The sequence below is a fragment of the Haliotis rubra genome, unplaced genomic scaffold (genome assembly GCF_003918875.1).
Source record: "Haliotis rubra isolate DU_JTF1 unplaced genomic scaffold, ASM391887v1 Scf63, whole genome shotgun sequence".
In the NCBI taxonomy this organism is placed as follows: domain Eukaryota; kingdom Metazoa; phylum Mollusca; class Gastropoda; order Lepetellida; family Haliotidae; genus Haliotis; species Haliotis rubra.
In genome coordinates this window covers 2,795,531-2,818,641 of record NW_025767335.1, presented here as the reverse complement: position 1 = coordinate 2,818,641, position 23,111 = coordinate 2,795,531, and the positions used below count along the sequence as shown (strand labels likewise).

General features: G+C 40.4%; 1 protein-coding gene across 1 annotated transcript in view; it reads left to right on the top strand.

The window, feature by feature from the left end:
- Positions 1–7,592: 7,592 nt before the first annotated feature.
- The window catches only part of LOC124256518 (aquaporin AQPAe.a-like), an 81,578-nt gene continuing 66,059 nt past the window's right edge, over positions 7,593–23,111 (top strand). Inside the window, exons 1-2 of the mRNA XM_046690508.1 lie at positions 7,593–8,516; positions 9,228–9,925. Of these exons, the coding sequence (XP_046546464.1) occupies positions 9,480–9,925 (446 nt within the window). The 5' untranslated portion in view covers positions 7,593–8,516; positions 9,228–9,479. The remainder of the gene's footprint in view (positions 8,517–9,227; positions 9,926–23,111) is intronic.

Genomic DNA, 23,111 nt, shown 5'->3' with positions numbered 1-23,111 from the left:
TTGCTGAATGCCATGTTATATATGGGAAGGCTTGCTGAATGCCATGTTATATATGGGAAGGCTTGCTGAATGCCATATTTTATATGCGAAGGCTTGCTGAATGCCATGTTTTATATGGGAAGGCTTGCTGAATGCCATGTTATATATGGGAAGGCTTGCTGAATGCCATGTTATATAAGGCTTGCTGATGCCATGAAGGCTTGCTGAATGCCATGTTATATATGGGAAGGCTTGCTGAATGCCATATTTTATATGCGAAGGCTTGCTGAATGCCATGTTTTATATGGGAAGGCTTGATGAATGCCATGTTTTATATCCGAAGGCTTGCTGAATGCCATGTTTTATATCTGAAGGCTTGCTAAATGCCATGTTTTATATCCGAAGGCTTGCTGAATGCCATATTTTATATGGGAAGGCTTGCTGAAGCCATGTTGTATATCCGAAAACCTGCTGAATGCCATGTTGTATATCCGAAGGCTTGCTGAATGCCAAGTTTAATAAGTGAAGAGTTGCTGAAGAAAATACTTCATGAGTGAAGGCTTGATGGTTGTGTTACATGATTGTGACATGTGTTATGTAACAACGTTCCAAGTGTGATACACTAGCTGTACATGTGATATCCAGTGAGGGGCAACTGTGTTATATTTAGACTTGCTCTATACTGAGACAGGGTTCTGGAACGTACTATACAGTATACTACCACCCTATGGGCTGTTCAGGCCCAGGGATTTGGAGAATTGCCTTGCATCTTTTTCTTTTGTATTTAAGGGGAGTTAACTCTTAACTTTTATCTCACATTACATGAAGAAGAAAAATTGTGTGTGGTGCTCATTATGTCCCTGATTACTCTGCCTTGTTGCAAGTTGGATGAGTGAGTGAGTGAGTTTAGTTTTACGCCGCTTTAAGCAATATTTCAGCAATATCACGGCGGGGAACACCAGAAATGGGCTTCACACATTGTACCCATGTGGGGAATGGAACCCGGGTCTTCGGTGTGACGAGCGAACGCTTTAACCACTAGGCTACCCCACCGCCCCACAAGTTGGCTGACTGTTGCTGGGTGGTGAACATTGCCATTGCTGTCTTTATTGGGATAATCACCGCCCTTGTATACTGAACCACAACAGAAATGTCGCACCGATAGCGCTTTCTGACAGCACACTCTTTAATTCACTCTAATGAACAATCAAAAAGGAGGAATGTGTTCAAACTTAACAATTATGGTTAACACATTTTCGGAAATCACATTTAGAGTTCACACAAACAAAATCACCAAAAATGGTACCATTAAGATACCCCAAAGTCAGTATAGTGTGTAGTCTCCATGTGCATCGATGAAAGCGTTGTATCGTCTGTACATGGAATGAATTAGCCGGTTGATTAAGACCATAGGCACTTGGGTCCATAATCTGCGAAATGCCTGATCGAGTCCAGCCGCAGTTGGTTGGAGGTCATTCAGTCTTCTTTGAATCTCGCCCTAAAGGTGTTTTATTGGACTTAAATCCGGACTGAGTGCAGGCTATTGTAGGGTTTGGATGTCATGTTGTCCAATGTTGCTCTGCCAGTGTGGGCACGAGCGTTGTCTTGCTGGAAGATATAATTTCTGTAACGTCCAAAATGTGGCACAACGTGAAGTCTTATGACTTGGTCAATATAGCGAGCAGCTGTTACGTCATGTCCTCATCCTGGACCGAGATTCTGGAACACCACTGTACCAACTATCTGGTTCAGACCGATTGCACCTCACACCATGATGCTTGGACCACCCCACGAGTCTCTTTCAACAATACACTCATTGGGATACAGTTCCCCACGCCTTCACCATACTCTCACTCTGCCATAGACTGTCGAAATACAATATCGGCTTTCATGAGATAAAAACACAGTTCTCCATTGACGATAACGCCAATTTCGATGCTGAGCTGCCCATTGCAGTCGGTTTTGACGATGATGAGCGATGGGGACAGGACTACGATATGGTCTGTGACAACAGAGTTTTTTTCCGTGCAAACGTCAACGCACTGTATCGGCACTGATGGGTCTGATGTGAGTCCCAATGGTCTGGCGTGCTGTTTCCGTCGCTCTGAGGAAGCGATCCTGCAGATGGTCGCTCACAATCTGTCGGTCTTGACGTTGACGGTCTTGGATGCTGTTGGTGACCTGATACCACTCCTGTAGTCAATTGATTGTCCTAACAGGATCATTACAATGATTGGATATCCTCCGTGCAGTCTAAACAATTTGCAATCGACCCAAGACTTGGTTCCTCTGATCTCTCGTAAGTCGTGGCATGGCGATTGTGTCAAAAAAAAAAAGATTTCAAGCGAGTTTGGGACTTGTACTCATTGGTAGTGTTGTCACCACATGCACGTGCATTTTCATTTTCACGAATGTCATACGGAACCTTTTACCATGTCTGCCTTTTACGGTGCGTTTGGTCGATGTGCTTTTTCATCAGAAAACACACTGATGTTGGTAATAACTGTCAATTTGGATTGAAAAGCATGTTAACAAAACGGTACAATCATAATAAAAACACCCCCTTTTAAGAACAAAATTTCCCATTTGGTTTTGAAAGGCGACGTTTCTTTTGTGGTTCAGTATATTACACTGCCTGTGTATCTGTGTTGCCATTCTGTTCTGTACTACCGTAGAGGTACCTTTGTAGTGTGAACAATTGTTGATTACATTATATTTCTTTGTTTATTGTCATTCTTCTGTGTCTTCTTTATTGTCATGCTTAATATTTTAGTTTCAACTTGGGAATATACAAGTAACAGGTGTCATGCTTTATACGTAAGTCTTCTTTATTGTCATGCTTTATTCGTGAAGACATACTTTATAAGTCATACTATATTACAGAGAGCGCAAGGTGTATCATGCTTTACCAATACAATCTTTTTGTTTCATGCTTCACGGTAAAATCACAGTTGAACACCATGGTTGATCACAGAAAGCTTAGTGTGTGCCATGCGTTATCAGAGATGGTCGATTGAGTTTTATGCATTCACACAGAGCAATATTTGTTTCATCATAGGTCTTTGGCCATTACAGACATGTTGAATATCTTGCCATACGATAACACCTAAATGTGGACAGCACAAATGCCACAGAGCAACAACACAAACAACTCAGTCGTCAAACGTCTCCATGGCGACATCACCAATCTGTTTGAGCAATATTACCAATCACCTCGAGGTACAATATAAACATATCTGGCGGCTACAAAAATCTCCTTAGGTAATAACACAAATCTTCTTGGACGCCAAATGCCATTGAGCATCAACGCAAATCTCATAAGTTAACAAAATCTCCAGGGGATGTACAATAGGAGAAGAAGGGTTGTGTTGGTCGATGTGATGCCCTTTGTGTCCAGTGTATGTAAATGAAGGGAGCTGAATATGGTCGATGCCCTCTCCACGGTGTTCAGGATATATGTGTATTTGTTTGTAGGTGAAAAGAGTTGTGATAATCACTTTCTTTTCTGATGTGATTAGCTTATGTATGTGAAGATGAAGGGAGTTTAACTTGGTAAATGTCCTGTTCGATGTGTTCAGTGCATGTGTTTGTAGAAGAGGGTCTTTAACTTGGTAAATGTCCTGTTCGATGTGTTCAGTGCATGTGTTTGTAGAAGAGGGTCTTTAACTTGGTAAATGTCCTGTTCGATGTGTTCAGTGCATGTGTTTGTAGAAGTTGGGCTTTAACTTGGTAAATGTCCTGTTCGATGTGTTCAGTGCACGTGTTTGTAGAAGAGGGGCTTTAACTTGGTAAATGTCCAGTTCGACGTGTTCAGTGCATGTGTTTGTAGAAGAGGGGCTTTAACTTGATAAATGTCCTGTTCGATGTGTTCAGCTTATGTGTACGTAGACGAGTTTAGACAACTGTTTTGATATTGGGATAACAATATATTGAACAGCTGCTTCAATGTACCCCAATGGTTAATTATAACTCGATCCCCGACTGACAAGGATGATGCCGTTTTGTTTGTAAATACTACCAGGCTTCATATTTGCATATTTATCCGTATAGGACCTCAAAGGACACCGTTTTATCTGTTGGCCTTTGCATGCCCAGAAATCTACCTTTCATGTGATAAAGAAAATAATGAGTGTGAGTGAGTATAAGTTTTACGCCACTTCTAGTAATATTCCAGCAATATCATGGCAGAGGACACGAGAAATTATCACACCCTGTATCAATGTGGAAAATCGAACGCTGGTCTCAGGCCTGACAAGTGAACGCTTTGACCACAGGGCTACCCAAACGACCCTAGGATAAAGAAAGTTATATGAATGATACCTGTCAAATATATCCAGGAAAGCCCATGCGAGTCCAGAATATGTGGCAAGTCTAGACTACCACTGTTTCAGGAAGAAGGTCTCTGGCTCCTTTTTATGACATTGTATTATTATAATGTTCCGTAAAATATGTTCATTTCAGAGACCAGTCTGTCCATGCCTGTGCTTTTGGTCTTGCGTGTATGACCGCGGTCTGTTTAATGCAGGGGAAAGCCCCACAACTACGCCAATTACATGTGATGTGTAGCCGATTAGTCATCAATTACTATGCAGACTGCTGACATCCCCTGGGACACCCGACCTTGGCTAACTACCTTCCCGCTCTGACACATGATAGCCGGAATATCCGTCACCGGTGCCATTACACGCACCTGCCACCTGGGTCTCCAGTTTCCGGTTGCCGTGGTGATTGGTCTCTGAGAGCCTTGGATTCAGACAAGAGAGGATACATTGATAGCTGTAGTATCTGTTACTTGGACACTCTGTGACGACATGAGGGATACAAGAATTTACAAACCGTTTTAATGACGGATATATTGTCTGTGATCTTACTGACCTATTTCCAATAAAAGCAGGGGCTACTACGTAGGCAATAGCTGTTGTTAAAACCATCGATTCCCCACCTTGGTATGGTGTTTGAAGCCAATTGTTGGTGCCTGTTGTTCAATCAAGCGTTTATCTCATAACATTTTCAAGCAAGATAAATTCATTAGACTTAGTTAATTTTTTACAAAGATTTTATGATATTCGTGTATTATCGTATAGCGATTATTGTTTACTATATTCCTTTATTTAACGGTGGCGGTGGGGTAGCCTAGTGGTTAAAACGTTCGCTCGTCACGCCAAGGCCCGGGTTCGATTCCCAACATGGGTACAATGTGTGAAGGCTATTTCTGTCTATTGTCCCCCGAAGTGATATTGCTGGAATATCGCTAAAAACGGCGTAAAACCGTACTCACTCATTCAGTCACTCCTTTAATCAGCAATGATATGTTACGATGCGCCAATTAAACAATGCATGACACATTGTTTTCTCAATGTATAGATATATGCCATTATCACCTGTCCACTGTTGTAGTCACAATGAGACCCGTACATTAACCTGCACGCGTTAATATTTCACGAGCATGTTCAGAAACTTCATCGAAACGATTGAGACGAACAGTCCCACGGGAATAGTCGTTTATGTATCCGGGTAATGATAAAAAGCACGATATTATCCTGCAGTCTGTATGAAATCCCAGTGGTGCCTCTTCGGTATCATATGTTATATTTCTAAACCGAATTTTCTCGTCATTTCAGTTATTTGTTCTTGTTGTTTTGGTGGTGGGTTTTTTAGGTTTTGGGGTTTTGGTCAATTTCGAGTTTTTCTCGTTAATTCCGTTATGTTCTAATTTCGATTATTTGTTTCCTGCATTTCACGTTATTTTTCAAAACTCGAAGTTCGATAACATGTTCGAAAATCATCGAAATAACGAGGTTTAAAATTCAAAATTTCGAGTTTTTAAAAGACATTTGAAAATACAATCTCACTAAAAACAAAATACTCAAAATATCGAGTGAGTGAGTTAAAAGTTATCAAATAATCGAAAATAGTTCAAATAATGGAAATGAGGAGCAATTTCGATTTAAAAAGTAACTGATGGTGCCAAAATGGCATCATTAGGCTTTCGTTAATCGGAGCCTGCCTTCTTTGCAAGAGCTTCAGACCCCAATAATACATAAATGAAAGGAAATAAACACTCAGCTAAAGTGGCACTGCTCGACAACGGCCTGATTAACTGAAGTTGTGTTTCCTATATTTAAGACGTATCACTGCCAGGCCCTGTAATTACTGTGATACAATCTAGCTATATTAAAAACTGGGTCTCATATACCATGCATTAGGCCAACTGCGCGGATGCAGAGCTGAACAATACTCTGAAAGTTACATAATTCACTGTATTGATTATATACTTCCCACCTGTGACAGCCGATCTTTTATATCATTTGCAATATAAACAGTGCTACATCACTTCCCATTGGTCCCCTTAAAATGTGTTGTCCTGGTTCGTTCAAGTGTATACCGCCCTCATTTACAGGTAAACATTGAACAATGCTCGGCATATATTACCCGACTGACTTACACTGAGTTAATTCACGCGTGCTAGTTGCCAAACAACTGTCATTATGTTGAAGTATCGCGCATTCCGACGTCTATACATCACTAAAGCTTTGTGCAATCATTCGTTATTGTTCCGCTTAATAGAGTTATCACATATTTCAGGGCTCTCAGATTTATAAACAAAATCTTTTCTCAGTCACCTGAACTGCTAAAACAGAGAGCGTTTAGCAACATGACACCGTTTCTGCATCGGTTAATGTATATTTTATAGTTGCGAATGCGAAGTAAACAAAAATGAGAAAATAATTTGAATATAAACCGTGATGTTTTGATATTTACAATAATCAGAATACTCAGTAATAACGTAATTGGATGCATTACTCGGTGTTGCCAGCTAATCAAGCCGGCATCGATATGGCAACGGTGAAAGACATTAAAAAGTAACATCATCAGGATATCTCTGATTTCATTGATTTAATACAAGTGGTAAGATTTGTTGAGACAAGCTATGTTTTATTCATGTATCCTCAAAGCTTTTCCAGCTCAATCATATTTTTTTCCGGTGCACATACATATTTTTTCTCCCTCCTCCCTATACACACATCAATTACAGTGTCCACCAAGGACAATGCTTTTTTCCGACTAATCTGCTGTTTTCGGCGATATCGAGTCCCACCGTGCATGTGAAGTCTGGCTTCCTATTATCTTCCCTCCTCTCAGACAAGCATCACTCCGGCCATGTTAGTGTTGTACTCTACAAAGATTTTGGTGAATTACTATTTGATTACGTGGTTTGGGTTAAAAAAGATGCTGATAAGGTTTATAATTAGAGATAACGGGTCTGATCTTCAGAGCAAAAGCTGAAAAGAGTAATCGGTTTCTAATGAGTCCCCATATTCACTTTTTCGCTATTTTCTTCAACAATTACGTCTTCGCATCAAGTCTCTTGTATTCAGAGGGCTGACTTCCCACCATGGTAATGTAGAGTATCTGAATTGCATCTTAACGTTCTATTGTATTTAATCTGTTGTTCAATACTTCGCTTGATGATCGATCATAAGAGTCATTAGCACTGTATAACAATAATCTAACGTAACAGCTTAAAGCGTGATTCACACACCCAACAGCTGTTGGATCGATCGTCAAAACGGAGAAGGCAGCGCGAGTTAGAATAGAATTGCTCCCTCGGACAAAGGTTGGCATCGGGAAATGGTGGTGTCGAAAGCAAGTAGCGTTGTTGTGAGCTTCTGAGGACCACATGCTGTAGCAGACGACACTCAGGCTCGGCAGCAGACGACTCAAACAAGTTGGAGGGAAGAATTATTGGAGACTGGTTGGACGTTCGAAGATCGGAGGCTTGAGAGCAAACATATCGAGGCAAATTGAATGAAGCTTGGCCGAGCTCGTCCAATTATGACCCGCGATAAGTAGATCTATCTGAGGGAACTCAAATATTGTCCTGTTCAGCTGTATCGCGACATGCGGCGCTGCAGAGATTGAATGAATACCAAACTAAAAGTTCTCATAGCAGTTACAGAGTTTGACCGGAGGTTTTGTTCACAGGAGGAGAGGATGTTACGTCAAAAGTCTGATTGTTTTGTTCGTGGTGTAGATATGGATTGAAGCCAGAGGCTTTGGAATCAGGAACTATCTGCGAGTGAGAGTCTACCTGAGCCTGTACGAGAGGTTCCCGCCATGTGTGTTTGTCGTCTGCTCAAGACTGAAAGAAGCGGCAGACGAGAGGGTTGTACAAACAGAAGAGAGTGAGAATAGTTGGCTATTCACTTGTCGCATGGAAGTATTACATGTGTTGTAAATCCTTTCGTGTCATCATTCGCCGTTTTTTGTAGTAATTTATCGTAGATAAACAACTTCAACACACCATAACGAGTTGTTCACAGTTAAAATTCACGAAGGTAAAGAGAAGAGATTGACTGGAACCCAGTTCTTATATTCGCGCAGAACAGTCCGGGGAGGGTTTCAGCAGAGTTTGACAACCCCAGACTTGGAATCCATTTCATTTTTTGCATTTCAAAAGTAAAACTTGCTGCTTTGAACTTCAGTCTGCTACCTCCGCTCCACAGGGAAAGGCGTCACTTCAACCAAGCCAACACGTATGTATAATCATGATTTTGACATATGTCTTACAAACTTTCGAACTGTTTTAAAATTTAAAGACAAATGCTTATTCACTTCGCCAGTAAGATCACTTCCTCATTTAATGCTTGAACCAAATTGAAACGGTGGAACATATTTGACGTAGAATTGGTTTCAGCGTGTGTACTCATTTTCCCTGCAGCCAGCTGAGGATATATTGATGTATCATCTTCATCTTTCTTCATCAGAACAGCATCTCGTAATATCATCTGAGGAAAATTACTTCTTGAGGGGAGATCAGGGAGGGTGAAAAGACTGTATTGATGGGAACAGTAATTTGACAGATGCTTCTAAGCTGATGTCAACAAATTGACAAATAACGTTCACGGGCTTGAAAAACCAGGATACGTGTGCCGGAGTGGGGGATACTAGGGGCATGCCAATTTGTAGCACGGACCAAATGGGTATGAGAAAGCTCAATTGATCCGACTTTTGTGACAGTCTGTCAACAACATCTCGATAAGTTCATTTTTCAGTGTCAAATAAAACCGTATCTGGAAATAAAGCGCGAATGACTACAAGAGAATTTGTGAAATCGGGAAATTGCATTTGAACTTCAATAACAGGTTTTGAGAAATGCTTGAAATTAGGTTCAGTTTTAATATAACTCCCTGATCAATGTTCTCAGCAGTGTTATCGCCCTTAGTGAGAGTTTTCCTCTGTTACAGCACCCATGAGCAGCAGAATTCTTCTTTCTTGGCAACAAACGGAGCTAATTAATTGAAAGGAAAAAATAAATTTCAAGTTGTGAGTAAAACTGTCTATTTGAAGATTAGGACTGATGAAGCAATGAAGAACGTTCCGTATCCGGCATCTTCAAAGTTGACGGAACATTAAAAGAAACCCAAGGAACCATTCCAGTAAAGGCCTCGTCTACTACAAGAGGGCGGAGAAATCAATCCATTGGAATCATTCCTTCGATGTCTTCCCGATCCTACGCCGGGAGGATGCCAGGCCAGTACTCCCATGTCCACAATGGTCAGCCGGTGGCCAGGAACTATCGACAACTACGGCTGTGTGAGGTAGCCAACATGGTGATGAAGGCCGAGATTAAGACCATAGAGTTCTGGAGAGCCGTCATCTCGGAATGTTTAGGGTCTATGTTCTATGTTCTGCTTGGGTGCAGCGCCACGTTGTTTTGTGAGAATTTTAGAGACTATAGATACGATATATTGCTGGTGTCGTTTTCATTCGGATTTACAATGGCGACTCTTGTCCAGTGTTTTGGACATATATCAGGTGCCCACTTCAATCCAGTCGTCAGCCTTGCCATGACGATTACGTGCAAAGTGACCCCCTTGAGGGGAATATTGTACTGTATTGCCCAGTGTGGGGGAGGAATAGCAGGGGCGGCCGTGTTATATGGGTAAGTACCACCTAATTGTGTTATAAACATGCATATTGCATTAATAGTAGAAGATTATCATGTCTGTCTACTGACATGAGAACTTGCCTATCTTTGGAGAGTTTCAAAGCCCATTTGAAGACACATCTCTTTAAAAAAAGTATCCAGATTTCATCTTTGCCATGTTCAGCGCTTTGAGCATATGACTTATCGAGAAGGCGCTATAGAAATGCTCATTAGTTAATATCGTGTTTTTATGCTTTCATTTACATACAAGACCCACATATCATAGTTTACATCTTTGCAAACATAATAAACCCTCTTTATCTCATGTTTTTCAGTGATGTATATGTCAGAAAAACAACATTCGGTTTGTAGAAAGGGTTACCAGAACTAGCCCATAATAAAAGTCATTTTTATCGACCAACGCTAACACTTTCTAAATCATTGGGATTAGATCAAATCGTTCTTTTTGTCGTTACTGAATTCAACAGCTATTTGAAATCTCTAGCTAATTGTCCAGGACTCCAGACACTGCTTCAACAGTATCGTGAATGAAAGTTGATTTTCTGATTATATATTTGGAGTTAACCGTCTGACGGAGTAACAGTGTAGTTCTGTTCAGGACATTACTATTTTATATATTATCGATCTCTGTACCACGCGTGCTACAGGTGTGGTATAACGTGCATTAGGTAGGGCTATGTAGTCGAGTCTTCTAAAGGGAGTAGTCTTTTGTGTAGTGGTTTCAGTACAGTATTAGATAGGTGTAGTTCAATATAATTATATGTACCAAGAACACGAGTAATCGTGAGACTAGGTCAGGAAACATTCTTTTGATGTCTCTATTGATTTTTGTATAGCGTGTCGAAAAGCAGGAAGTTCAAGCTTGAGAACCTACTTCAGCTTATTATTACCAGACATGTAAGGGACTGTGTCCGAAGCCCTTTACTATTTGTCGGTCTGTTATTTGAAAATTGGGACCGAGTACATGCAATTAAGGAAAAGAAATCCGCTTTCGCCAGTTTGTTGTATCAGCGTTATCACGATGCACTCTCGATTTCATTGTTTTTTGTTTATTGTTTAACGCACCAGTTAGCAATATTCAAGCTTTATAGGCGATGTGTATGAAATCGGATCTGAATCTGCCAATCCAGTGATCGATCTACGCAATGCAGATGCTATTTCCTCTCTCTAGTGATACAGCATCTGTACCTAAATTTGTCACTGAAAGAATTAAAAAGGCTGAAATCCTGTCTTCTCATACAACATTTAACATGTTTGATTCGTGTAACGTTTAAACTTACGATCAATAACATAAGCTAGACAGGCTCATAGAAAGATTCACAAGGCCTTGCCTTCCTAGTTATTGATACCATTGAAAGATGAGTCAGGGGTGTATTCCCGCTTTGTCAATATGACCGAGTACAACATTACGTTCAGGATTGTCAATGAATCTAACCGTGTCATATCTGTAACAGCAAGGGGAATGTTACATCAACAAGTATAAATTGGCTGTTGTAATGAGCTATGAGAGTCGACACACTGCTCGGCTAACTGAAGGATGCTTGTGTCTATCACTACCCAGTAATTGGATTAATTACAGCACGAATTAACAATCATGTATTGATTTTTGTTCAGATTCAGCGAGTGCTGACATATTGTTTTTCCCTCTTTGTCAAGACTTTAGCAGTAATTGGTCACCTGATAGCCTCGCCTTGGCCATTTTAAAGTCCAACAAGTCCCACGTGTGATGTAGTTGTCGCCTCCATGGCGAGGTTCAAATGTACGCGCTGATGCTCGCGGAGCCTAAACCTGACCGATTTGCACCATCACGATCTCATTGCCTATATCTCACGGAGACAAATGACTGCAGTGGGAGGGTGACAGGACCATGCACGTATATCTGTTAGATACATAGATAACGTAGGCTGGAAAGCTGCCCTGTCCAAGACAATGCGACCAGACGGGTTATTTATGCGGCGTCCGTTATCAGCGAAGGTAATGAGACTGAAGTCGTTAGGCACAGACTTTCAACATACAGAAATATGATTAATCACGAAATTCCTAAAGAGTTCCCTCAGGAGGACTTCATTATAAACTCTCATTTGTTACACGCTGGAATGTGACTACAGGTTTTTATTTACGAGTTAACTTACAACGACGGTGATGATGATGATGATGATGATGATGATGATGATGAAGAAACTGACATACGTTCATGAACCAGTTATGCGGAAGAATTATCTTAAATAAATACAATAATTATCAAATTTAATTAATTAATTAATTCTTGATGGAGAAGAGAATAGTACTCTTGGAGTTTGGAAAACTGAAACGAATATGATGATGATGGTGATGATGATTGATGATGATTATGATGTAGAAGAAGCTGGTTATGTTGAACCAGTTATGTTGAAGACTGTATATTGCTATAGTATTACAATACTAATTATTCATTAATTTTTCTGGCGTTTGAATGACAGACACGATGATGATGATGATGATGATGATGCCGACGATGATGATGGTGATGATCCTGATAGTCAATTAAATACTGTAACAAACAGCAGCCACAAAGTGTGATGTAACGATCGATAGCGAATATCTTGAGAAATAGGATGAACAAAAGACAACGTTCCTGACACACTGTGCATGGTTCCTCCTGGCAAAACTTCAATTTTATAACCAAACTGTGTAATCATTGCGTCTATATAACCTGGAGCACCGTATGAGAGTTGATGGATGAGGCCTCTGAGTTGGGTTATCAGATTTTGCCGTCGTAACCAACTGAGAATGTAAATGGCAGCAATTTCGACAAAATATTGCATAATGTAGGTTGATATATTTGGTCTGATGCCACAATAAATCCCGAATATTCTTCTTAAAATACGACAATCGCAAACTAGTAATGTAAATAGGGGCATTACTTCGAGTTCCCTATCGGCTTGACGACAAAGATAAGGCCATGATGGCTTCGTTTCGTTATTTGAATTCCTATGTAATTGCCAAGTATGCCAAAACTTCACATTTTTCTGTTAATCATAACCAGCCAAGAGGTTCAAATTAATTTGAACAGCTGACTTTTCAGTTGTCTTTTTCAAAACGATTTTTCTCGTCAACAACATATTAATGTTGTCAGCAACTCCCAAGAGAGAGCTGAATTGGCCGTTGGTATGTATGTGTTGTTTTCAAACCGGCGTCTATGTAGGTCGCTTGTGTATGTATTAGCTGAAATGTACAAGTAATTGATTAGATAACAATCCTCGCTTAGTCAGGCGGTGTCGATCAGATGCACGGAACATGTGAAATCTACAACAGTTCGTCACGTGTAAATGTCACGTTTAACTGCACGGTTATAGAGTCAGGTGCTCAGCACGTGAAAGCCGGGCAATACAAAGTACATTAATGAAATTGGCCTTCCGTCGGTTTGTTTCTCACAATTGCAAAACAATGTTCGCTCTAAATAGGGCTCTGGATCACTTGAAATGCAATTCGGGTCAAATTAAGTGCCAGATGTCCTTTGTACGGGTTTGTGTCATTTAAAACTAGAATGTTCTGCCTAACATATTTTTTTTCTGATAAGTGTTAGAAATGGAGTGTTTTCAACACCGGGAACGTAACTGGTTTATAATACATACTCACTGTATTGACGGTCACAGAGAATGATTTAAGTACGTCGAAATGCACTTGATTGTATACACATCGATTAGTTCACGCTGGAGACTCGTTGTGCGATACTCGGTGGAAAGATTTGCGTGATGGTGTGAACACATTTTCTGTGCTTGAGCCGATTAGCGACGGGCTGCATCTATTGGGCTCACTTCCGAGGCACCGCTATTCCATTAGGGATGTATCTTAATTGATATAAACTGATATTTTAGCACCTTAACGTATATACAGCAGTTGTGCAGTATATCAGAAGCTTAACTGGAATGCATCGGTAGTTTCCGAGTGATTTACGATATCTAATTCTTCAAGTTTGTTGAGTCAGTCCCGGCGGGTGTAAATTTGCTTTATGTGCGCGTGTGTGCGTATGCGCGTGTGCGTGTGTGCGTGTGTGCGTGTGTCTTAGTAGTAGCAGCAGTTGTAGCAGTAAAGCAAGATTTTATGTAATGTTTGGTTATAATATTTACGACACACTCAACAGTATCCCAGCCATATCACACGGCTCTCTGACTACTTTATCTGAAGGCCCACAATAGCTTATAATAATAATAATAATAATAATAATAATAAAAATAAAGTTAGTATTTATATAGCGCCTTTTCCAACAACTTTGCTCAGAGGCGCTTAGGCAAAGGCACTGTCAAAAAAGTGAGTTTCTTAAAAATCTTATAACTACATATTGTCACGCTGAGCCTCAGTATAATCGCCTAACAGTCTATAACACCTTATAACCACATTTGTCATACTTATTTGCCAGGTATTAATCTCAGCGTCTATAACATCTAATTGCATTGTCATACTGATCAACAAGTATTAATCTCAGCATCTATAACAGCTTTTAACGATATGGTCTTATACTGATCAACAGGGTATTAATCTCAGCGTCTACAACAGCTTATGACGATATGGTCCTATACTGATCAACAAGGTATTAATCTCAGCGTCTATAACAGCTTATGACGATATAGTCCTATACTGATCAACAGGGTATGAATCTCAGCGTCTACAACACCTATATTCTAAAGCGATATATCGTCAGACTGATCAACAGGGTATTAATCTCAGCGTCTACAACACCCTAAAGCGATATATCGTCAGACTGATCAACAGGGTATTAATCTCAGCGTCTACAACACCCTAAAGCGATATATCGTTAGACTGATCAACAGGGTATTAATCTCAGCGTCTACAACACCCTAAAGCGATATATCGTCAGACTGATCAACAGGGTATTAATCTCAGCGTCTACAACACCCTAAAGCGATATATCGTCAGACTGATCAACAGGGTATTAATCTCAGCATCTACAACACCCTAAAGCGATATATCGTCAGACTGATCAACAGGGTATTAATCTCAGCGTCTACAACACCCTAAAGCGGTATATCGTCAGACTGATCAACAAGTATTAATCTCAGCGTCTACAACACCCTAAAGCGATATATCGTCAGACTGATCAACAAGTATTAATCTCAGCGTCTACAACACCCTAAAGCGATATATCGTCAGACTGATCAACAAGTATTAATCTCAGCGTCTACAACACCCTAAAGCGATATATCGTCATACTGATCAACAAGTATTAATCTCAGCGTCTACAACACCCTAAAGCGATATATCGTCAGACTGATCCAGAAAATAACAGTTGATAACGACAAAGTGTTATACTGATCCCACAAGGATTCTCTGACCAACAAAGTATTAATCTCAGCGTCTTTAACAGCTTTTAACGATATGGTCTTATACTGATCAACAGGGTATTAAACTCAGCGTCTACAACAGCTTATAACGATATGGTCCCATACTGATCAGCAGGGTATTAATCTCAGCGTCTATCACAGCTTATGACGATATGGTCCTATACTGATCAACAGGGTATTAATCTCAGCGTCTTTAACAGCTTATGACGATATGGTCTTATACTGATCAACAGGGTATTAATCTCAGCGTCTATAACAGCTTATGACGATATAGTCTTATACTGATCAACAGGGTAGTAATCTCAGCGTCTATAACAGCTTATGACGATAATAAAGGTCTTATACTGATCAACAGGGTATTAATCTCAGCGTCTACAACAGCTTATAACGATATAGTCTTATACTCATCAACAAGGTATTAATCTCAGCGTCTATAATAGCTTATAACGATATGGTCTTATACTGATCAACAAGGTATTAATCTCAGCGTCTATAACAGCTTATGACTATATAGTCCTGTACTGATCAACAGGGTAGTAATATCAGCGTCTACAACAGCTTATGACCATATAGTCCTGGGCCCCGTTCCTCAAAGCGATCGTAGCGCTACGACAGTCGTTACTCCCATACTTTATCATAGACTTACGACTGTCGTAGCGCTACGATCGCTTTGAGGAACGGGGCCCTGTACTGATCAACAGGGTATTAATCTCAGCGTCTATAACAGCTTATGACGATATAGTCCTGTACTGATCAACAGGGTATTAATTTCAGCGTCTGCAACAGCTTATAACGATATGGTCCCATACTGATCAACAGGGTAGTAATCTCAGCGTCTATAACAGCTTATGACGATATAGTCCTGTACTGATCAACAGGGTAGTAATCTCAGCGTCTATAACAGCTTATGACGATATGGTCCTGTACTGATCAACAGGGTAGTAATCTCAGCGTCTATAACAGCTTATGACGATATAGTCCTGTACTGATCAACAGGGTAGTAATCTCAGCGTCTATAACAGCTTATGACGATATAGTCCTGTACTGATCAACAGGGTAGTAATCTCAGCGTCTATAACAGCTTATGACGATATAGTCCTGTACTGATCAACAGGGTAGTAATCTCAGCGTCAACAACGGCTTATGACGATATAGTCTTATACTGATCAACAGGGTATTAATCTCAGCGTCTATAACGGCTTATGACGATATAAAGGTCTTATACTGATCAACAGGGTATTAATCTCAGCGTCTATAACAGCTTATGACGATAATAAAGGTCTTATACTGATCAACAGGGTATTAATCTCAGCGTCTATCACAGCTTATGACGATATAGTCCTGTACTGATCAACAGGGTAGTAATCTCAGCGTCTATAACAGCTTATGACGATATAGTCCTGTACTGATCAACAGGGTAGTAATCTCAGCGTCTGCAACAGCTTATAACGATATAGTCCTGTACTGATCAACAGGGTAGTAATCTCAGCGTCTGCAACAGCTTATAACGATATAGTCCTGTACTGATCAACAGGGTAGTAATCTCAGCGTCTATAACAGCTTATGACGATATGGTCTTATACTGATCAAGAGGGTATTAATCTCAGCGTCTACAACAGCTTATGACGATATAGTCTTATACTGATCAACAGGGTAGTAATCTCAGCGTCTATAACAGCTTATGACGATATGGTCTTATACTGATCAACAGGGTATTAATCTCAGCGTCTATAACAGCTTATGACGATATAGTCTTATACTGATCAACAAGGTATTAATCTCAGCGTCTATAACAGCTTATAACGATATAGTCTTATACTGATCAACAAGGTATTAACCTCAGCGTCTATAACAGCTTATGACGATATAGTCTTATACTGATCAACAGGGTATTAATCTCAGCGTCTATAACAGCTTATAACGATATGGTCTTATACTGATCAACAGGGTATTAACCTCAGCGTATGTAATAACTTATGACAAGCTTATAACAAGCTTATAACCATATATTGTCACACTGACATATATCTTCTTGGTATTTCTCTGAGACATACGCTTGTGTAATCTCCCATCGCTTCCAATTATTGAGCACACAGCGCTCTGCTGGATGTGAACACTTCGTGACAAGGACTCGCACGGGCCTATAAAACACATACCATAGGCTACCACATAAATCTACTGAGTAATCCACGTATATATAATGCGCAAAGCTCCACATGAAAATGCCATATGCTCATAACATGCAAATAAGTAATACTAGACTTCCATTAGTCTGACATTGTGATTGATGCACACTTATCAAGGCAGTTAATCACCAGAGATGTTAGTCAGCGATTACATTCTACCAGTGGCTGTTGTTAAGTAATGGCAAATAGCAACTGTAGAAGACCGGAGTGGGACACGGTTTACACAATGTAGCAACGGAACCCCGTCTTGGCAGCTTGACTGGTGTTGTGTGGTACTGTAAACTGTGTAGTGCGGAATGGTATGCACTCAGCAATAAGAAACAAGTGAACATGCGTGACAAGATCGGCTGTTTGAAAAAAACTATACATTAGCTCCGCGACCAGATGTCACCCGCAGACCAGGGCGCAGTCTATAGAAATCAATTAGCGCAATGGGTGCTTGGCGTACTAACACAGAACCAGCTGCCCCGGCTAGTGGGTGTCATGTAAAATAGGAACCGCTATGCATGTGGAACACGGAATGGCTGATAAATTGCGAGAGATGGAAACATATGTGCACTTGCACAACCAATTTTGTTGCTGACAACGAGATATTTACCATAAGATGCTAGTCATTTGGAACCGTTGGCTGTTGACAGATGTCTCAACACCTACACGAAACGTGAAGCCAATTGAACAGATAATTTAAATTACTTCCTCCTTTCGACCTCATTGCAGACTTCGTTTCGTACTAGATATAGATGAAGCACGTGCTTTATCTTACGCATTAACAGACTACAAATGTCGAAAGTTCTTAGTTTGACAAGAAACTGAAAAGAAAGTATGAATGCATTCGAGGCTTCGTTCTGGAGTTTTGTCGGTTGTACTTTGTACATGTGTAAACTATGATAAATGACTTGCACCCTTGGCTCGAAATACACCCACCACGGCTGTGTTGAAGCTCGGCACATATGCATCGTGGGCTTAAAGACGACCTCAGCCAATTCTCACTGGAATGTCCCTCGCTTTGATCCGTGCCTCCCGTGCTGCTGTCGACTCCAGACAGCAACCACGCGTGAACGGAATGTTCATTTACCGAAGCATGTTCGCTGCCTTTGTTCGCTTTTTGACACTTCCATATTTTGTAAATAATGATTTCGGGGTCTGGAAGTGTGCATGCGTAGCATCCATCATACCGAAGTAGATATACATTCCATAGCCATTTCCAGGCAGAATCCTACTGCTGCAATGATCAGTGCGTTCTTACTATCACAAAGGCAATATAGTACTAATAGTATTGGACGTAGCAAGACACCCCTACTCAGTAAACATTCATACTTTGAAAGGAGCATTGTGACATTATTTATCAACTTCCTACTTATTTTGCTTCAAAAGGTGTATTGAGGTGTTGAATTAATCCCAACAACAACAAAATAAACTTACAATATGAAATTTAAACTAAATGCGAGATGTTTAGATACGACAACAATCTCTCTACTGCTGCTTACTTACACTGGGTGATAACACATGCTATATTTGGGATTGTACTTTATCAGCAAACTACAGATTCTAGTACTTTTGTTGGGTTGAGTCCCATCCGGGATTCGAACCCACATGCACCAAATCGCAAGCACACAAAGTCAGGTATCTAACCCACTCAGCCAAAACGGCTTAAACCTCCTAAATGGCACTGTATATATCACACTGGGTGATGCTTTGAGGGGATGGTTGTGGGAGAGAGAGAGAGAGAGAGAGAGAGAGAGAGAGAGAGAGAGAGAGAGAGAGAGAGAGAGAGAGAGAGAGAGAGAGAGAGAGAGAGAGAGAGAGAGAGAGAGAGAGAGAGAGAGAGAGAGAGAGAGAGAGAGAGAGAGAGTATTTTATTATTGTGTCACGCAGATGTTTACAAAATATATAAAATCTTCTGTATCATATATGAAACATCTGCCCGGCCTTTACAGGCCTACGAGACACATAAAATCCATAAAACATTGCATAAATAAAATATAGCTCCATACACACATAGTAAAACTTACAGAAAAGGTGGGTGGTGTAATATCGTACGTTATTTTCTTCTTTTAAACATAAATAACACTGTAGCAGCTAAGGGATATACTAGGTTTTCACATTCCATAATAAATATGGTCTGGTCAACAGGAGTCATCAAGCTAAACAGAGGGTTAAGAGAGCGTGCCTTTTGCCCTAAAACTGACCTTATATCGGAATATATATAACACTTCGATAGAAAATGGTCCTCGCCTTTAACTGCACTATTCTTACAATATTTACATAGCCGTTGTTCAAGAGGGCTTTTAGGCCGTGAAAAACGACCAAGCTCAATCTCCAGAGGTAAAGTTCCACATCGTAGTTTGGCAAGGGTACTTCGCTGCGACCTATTGAAAATAGGACGGACATATGTTGATACTGATAAAGAGGTCTTAAACATCCTCAACGTTCGTAGTTTATTGCCGTAACAACGACCAGTATCATCCCATAGTTGTGAATACCAGTTAGAATAATGAATATCAAACAACTTCTCTTTAATGAAAATGAAATCCATTGGTGAAATATGCAACATATCAACAAGAGGTAAATCCCCAAAATTTGATAATTGTAGAACTTTGTTATCCCATGACTTACGGAAGGACAATGACCAGTTGTGAATGTTGCTTATAATACTATCGGGCCTAGAAGACTGTAGGCGTTTCCAATAACGGACAGATTTAATACGATGTTTTGTGAGGTTAGAATACCAACCCATCTCGCCTCTTACGGCTAAGTTCGGGGTGTTACGACCTACACCAGCAATGGCAGCGCTTTCAGCGTTGCATTAAATGGTTACGTACCAAATGTCCCATGATTTCTACTCTAAAATGATATAATTTTCATCGATTGACATTTTAGTTGGCGTTTTCAGACGTAGACGTAACTGGGATTTTTATTACCCCTCTCGCCTCTTACGGCTAAGTTCGGGGTGTTACGACCTACACCCAAAAAGAAACGACATGCCCTATTTTGGATAGCATTTATACACCTGAATTCACGTGTTCCCCAAACAACAGAGCCATACGATAGTATTGGCTGAACTAAGTTATCATAATTATAGCGGTAGTAAGTGTTATTAACGGCAAAGATGATGGTGGGTGGTGATGAGATGAAGATGTTGTTGCTCTTGTGGTTGTGGTAGAGATGGCAGCGCTTTCAGCGTTGCATCAAATGGTTACGTACCAAATGTCCCATGATTTCTACTCTAAAATGATATAATTTTCATCGATTGACATTTTAGTTGGCATTTTCAGACTTAGACGTAACTGGGATTTTTATTTCCGCCCCAGGGGGATCCCATGACAGTGTTCTCAGTACCCAGTGTTTATCTCTTGTTGCATACCGATGAGATTCTGTCGATATCTATGCTCATGCCGTCATCCACGTGTTTTATTGACACACATTCTATTACTTTCTGACTGTCGTAAACTAGCCGAAAATATTATTGACTGCAGTTTAAAAGTATTCATATATCTGACCATAAACAGACCATTTCGACTTTCGACCGTAACTGTTGGTTTATCATTCCCTATAGGGGGCGGTGGTGTAGCCTAGTGGTTAAAGCGTTGGCTCGTCACGCCGAAAACCCGGGTTCGAATCCCCACATGGGTACAATGTGTGAAGCCCATTTCTGGTGTCCCCCGCCGTGATGTTGCTGGAATATTGCTAAAAGCGGCGTAAAACCAAACTCAGTCAGTCAGTCATTCACTGTAGAGTGGTGATAGTATCAGACCAGATGTTCTTGAAAATGCTTATCCTGATCAACGAGTGACACTCATTAAAAACACATGCAGTGCCAAGACAATTGTTCAACCCAATGAATCCGCTAATATATGGTACAAGTTAAATAGGGTACTGTGTAAAACATAAGTTGGTCTCTGTGGCGTCACATTTTGAAATGTCCTCCGGATGACTACTACATCGATCCTCACTGAGATCTTAAATGTGTTCCTGGCCAAGAGTCGTTTGACGCTCCTTGAAATCAGGTAGAAAGGGCATGTTTGTTTGTACCTCTAGAATTGTGAAGTGTAGACAGCCAAAGGCCATAGCTGCTGAGGTATTACTCAACAAAGGAAAGATGACTGTCGGAAAGATGAAGTCACCACATTCGCTGATTCATTCATTCATTCTCGACGTTTCTTGCCTTCTTACAGAATCATCGATTGTAATTTAACACCCTTCAATGGACAAGCGGAGTGTCTACTTATATAAACACATTTATTTAGTATCACGACTGTGTGAACCTGGACATTTATACTATCCCTTGAAGTCAGAGTTAATGAAACCTATTATTTAACTACAGGGTGCAATATCAGGGGATGTTGCTACACAATAGTCATGAAAGTCACCCTCTCGTTGTCTTGGTGGGTCTCTGGCAGTAGTGGTGAGGGCAGTGTTGATGCTGTAGAGATTGTGGTGAGTTGGGGTCATATGGGTATTAGGATGAGTGAGTGAGTATGGTTTTACGCCGCTTATAGCAATATTCCAGCAATATCACGGCGATGGACACCAAAAATGGGCTTCCCACATTGTACCCATGTGGGGAATCGAACCCGGGGTCTTTGGCGTGACGAGCGAACGTTTCAACCACTAGGCTACCCCACCGCCCCCATATAAGTAATATATATGGTGGTGGAGATAATGATGGTGATGAAGATGATGATGATGATGGTGACGACGATGATGATGATGATGATGACGATGATGGTCACGGCCACCAACATCATCAACGTCATCATAGGGTTGTTTAAGGTTAGTTATGATGGTGAAAACTCGATTAGATACCTGTAATGAAGACCCAAGTGATGATAGTTATAGTGATGATAATGTTGATTGCTAAGTAAGAGACGATAGGGATCATGCCAATGATATTGATTCTTATTACAAATACTGGTAGCTTAAAGAAGGCAGCTGCGTCACTGAAAGCCATGTTGATAAGGCAGATAATCAATTCAGTCAGAAGAAAATTCACAGCGGTTTTCATCAAACACAGAATAAGACTGGTAATAGTCTTTGCCAAACACTTTCTCAACTCGGTGCTTGCCAATTGTCCCTCACGACTCTGAGGCATATACAATATTGACTTGGTCTTACTGGAATAACTTTTAATTTGAGATATTATTATGATAACCGTGATTGCTACTTTTTGAATCAACACCCTGGAGCCTTGAGAACACATTCCTTCATAACAAACACATCGCTCTTCAAGTTTGCCCTTCAGGGCCGTTCGATGGTATTGGGAGGGAGCATCTCACGGATACGAAGAAAATAATGCCTTGTAAGACAAGATGAGTAAATCCTCATCTTCATCAGTTGTATATAGCAATATCAAAACACTCTGTATTGTAATGATATACAGATCAGTATATTAAAATTTAAATAACATTTTTTTTTTCATTTTGTCATTTAATATCCGTTGACTAAAGTGTTTGATAAAAAACGTTATTACGTGTTATACGTTATTTTGACCAGGGCGTCTTTAATGTTTCTGGTGTCCCCCGCCGTGATGTTGCTGGAATATTGCTAAAAGCGGCGTAAAACCAAACTCAGTCAGTTTTTAAGGTTTCGAAAAGATCTCAACGGCACACATTCTTATATGGAATATAAACTACTCTAAGAACAGAGGAGAAA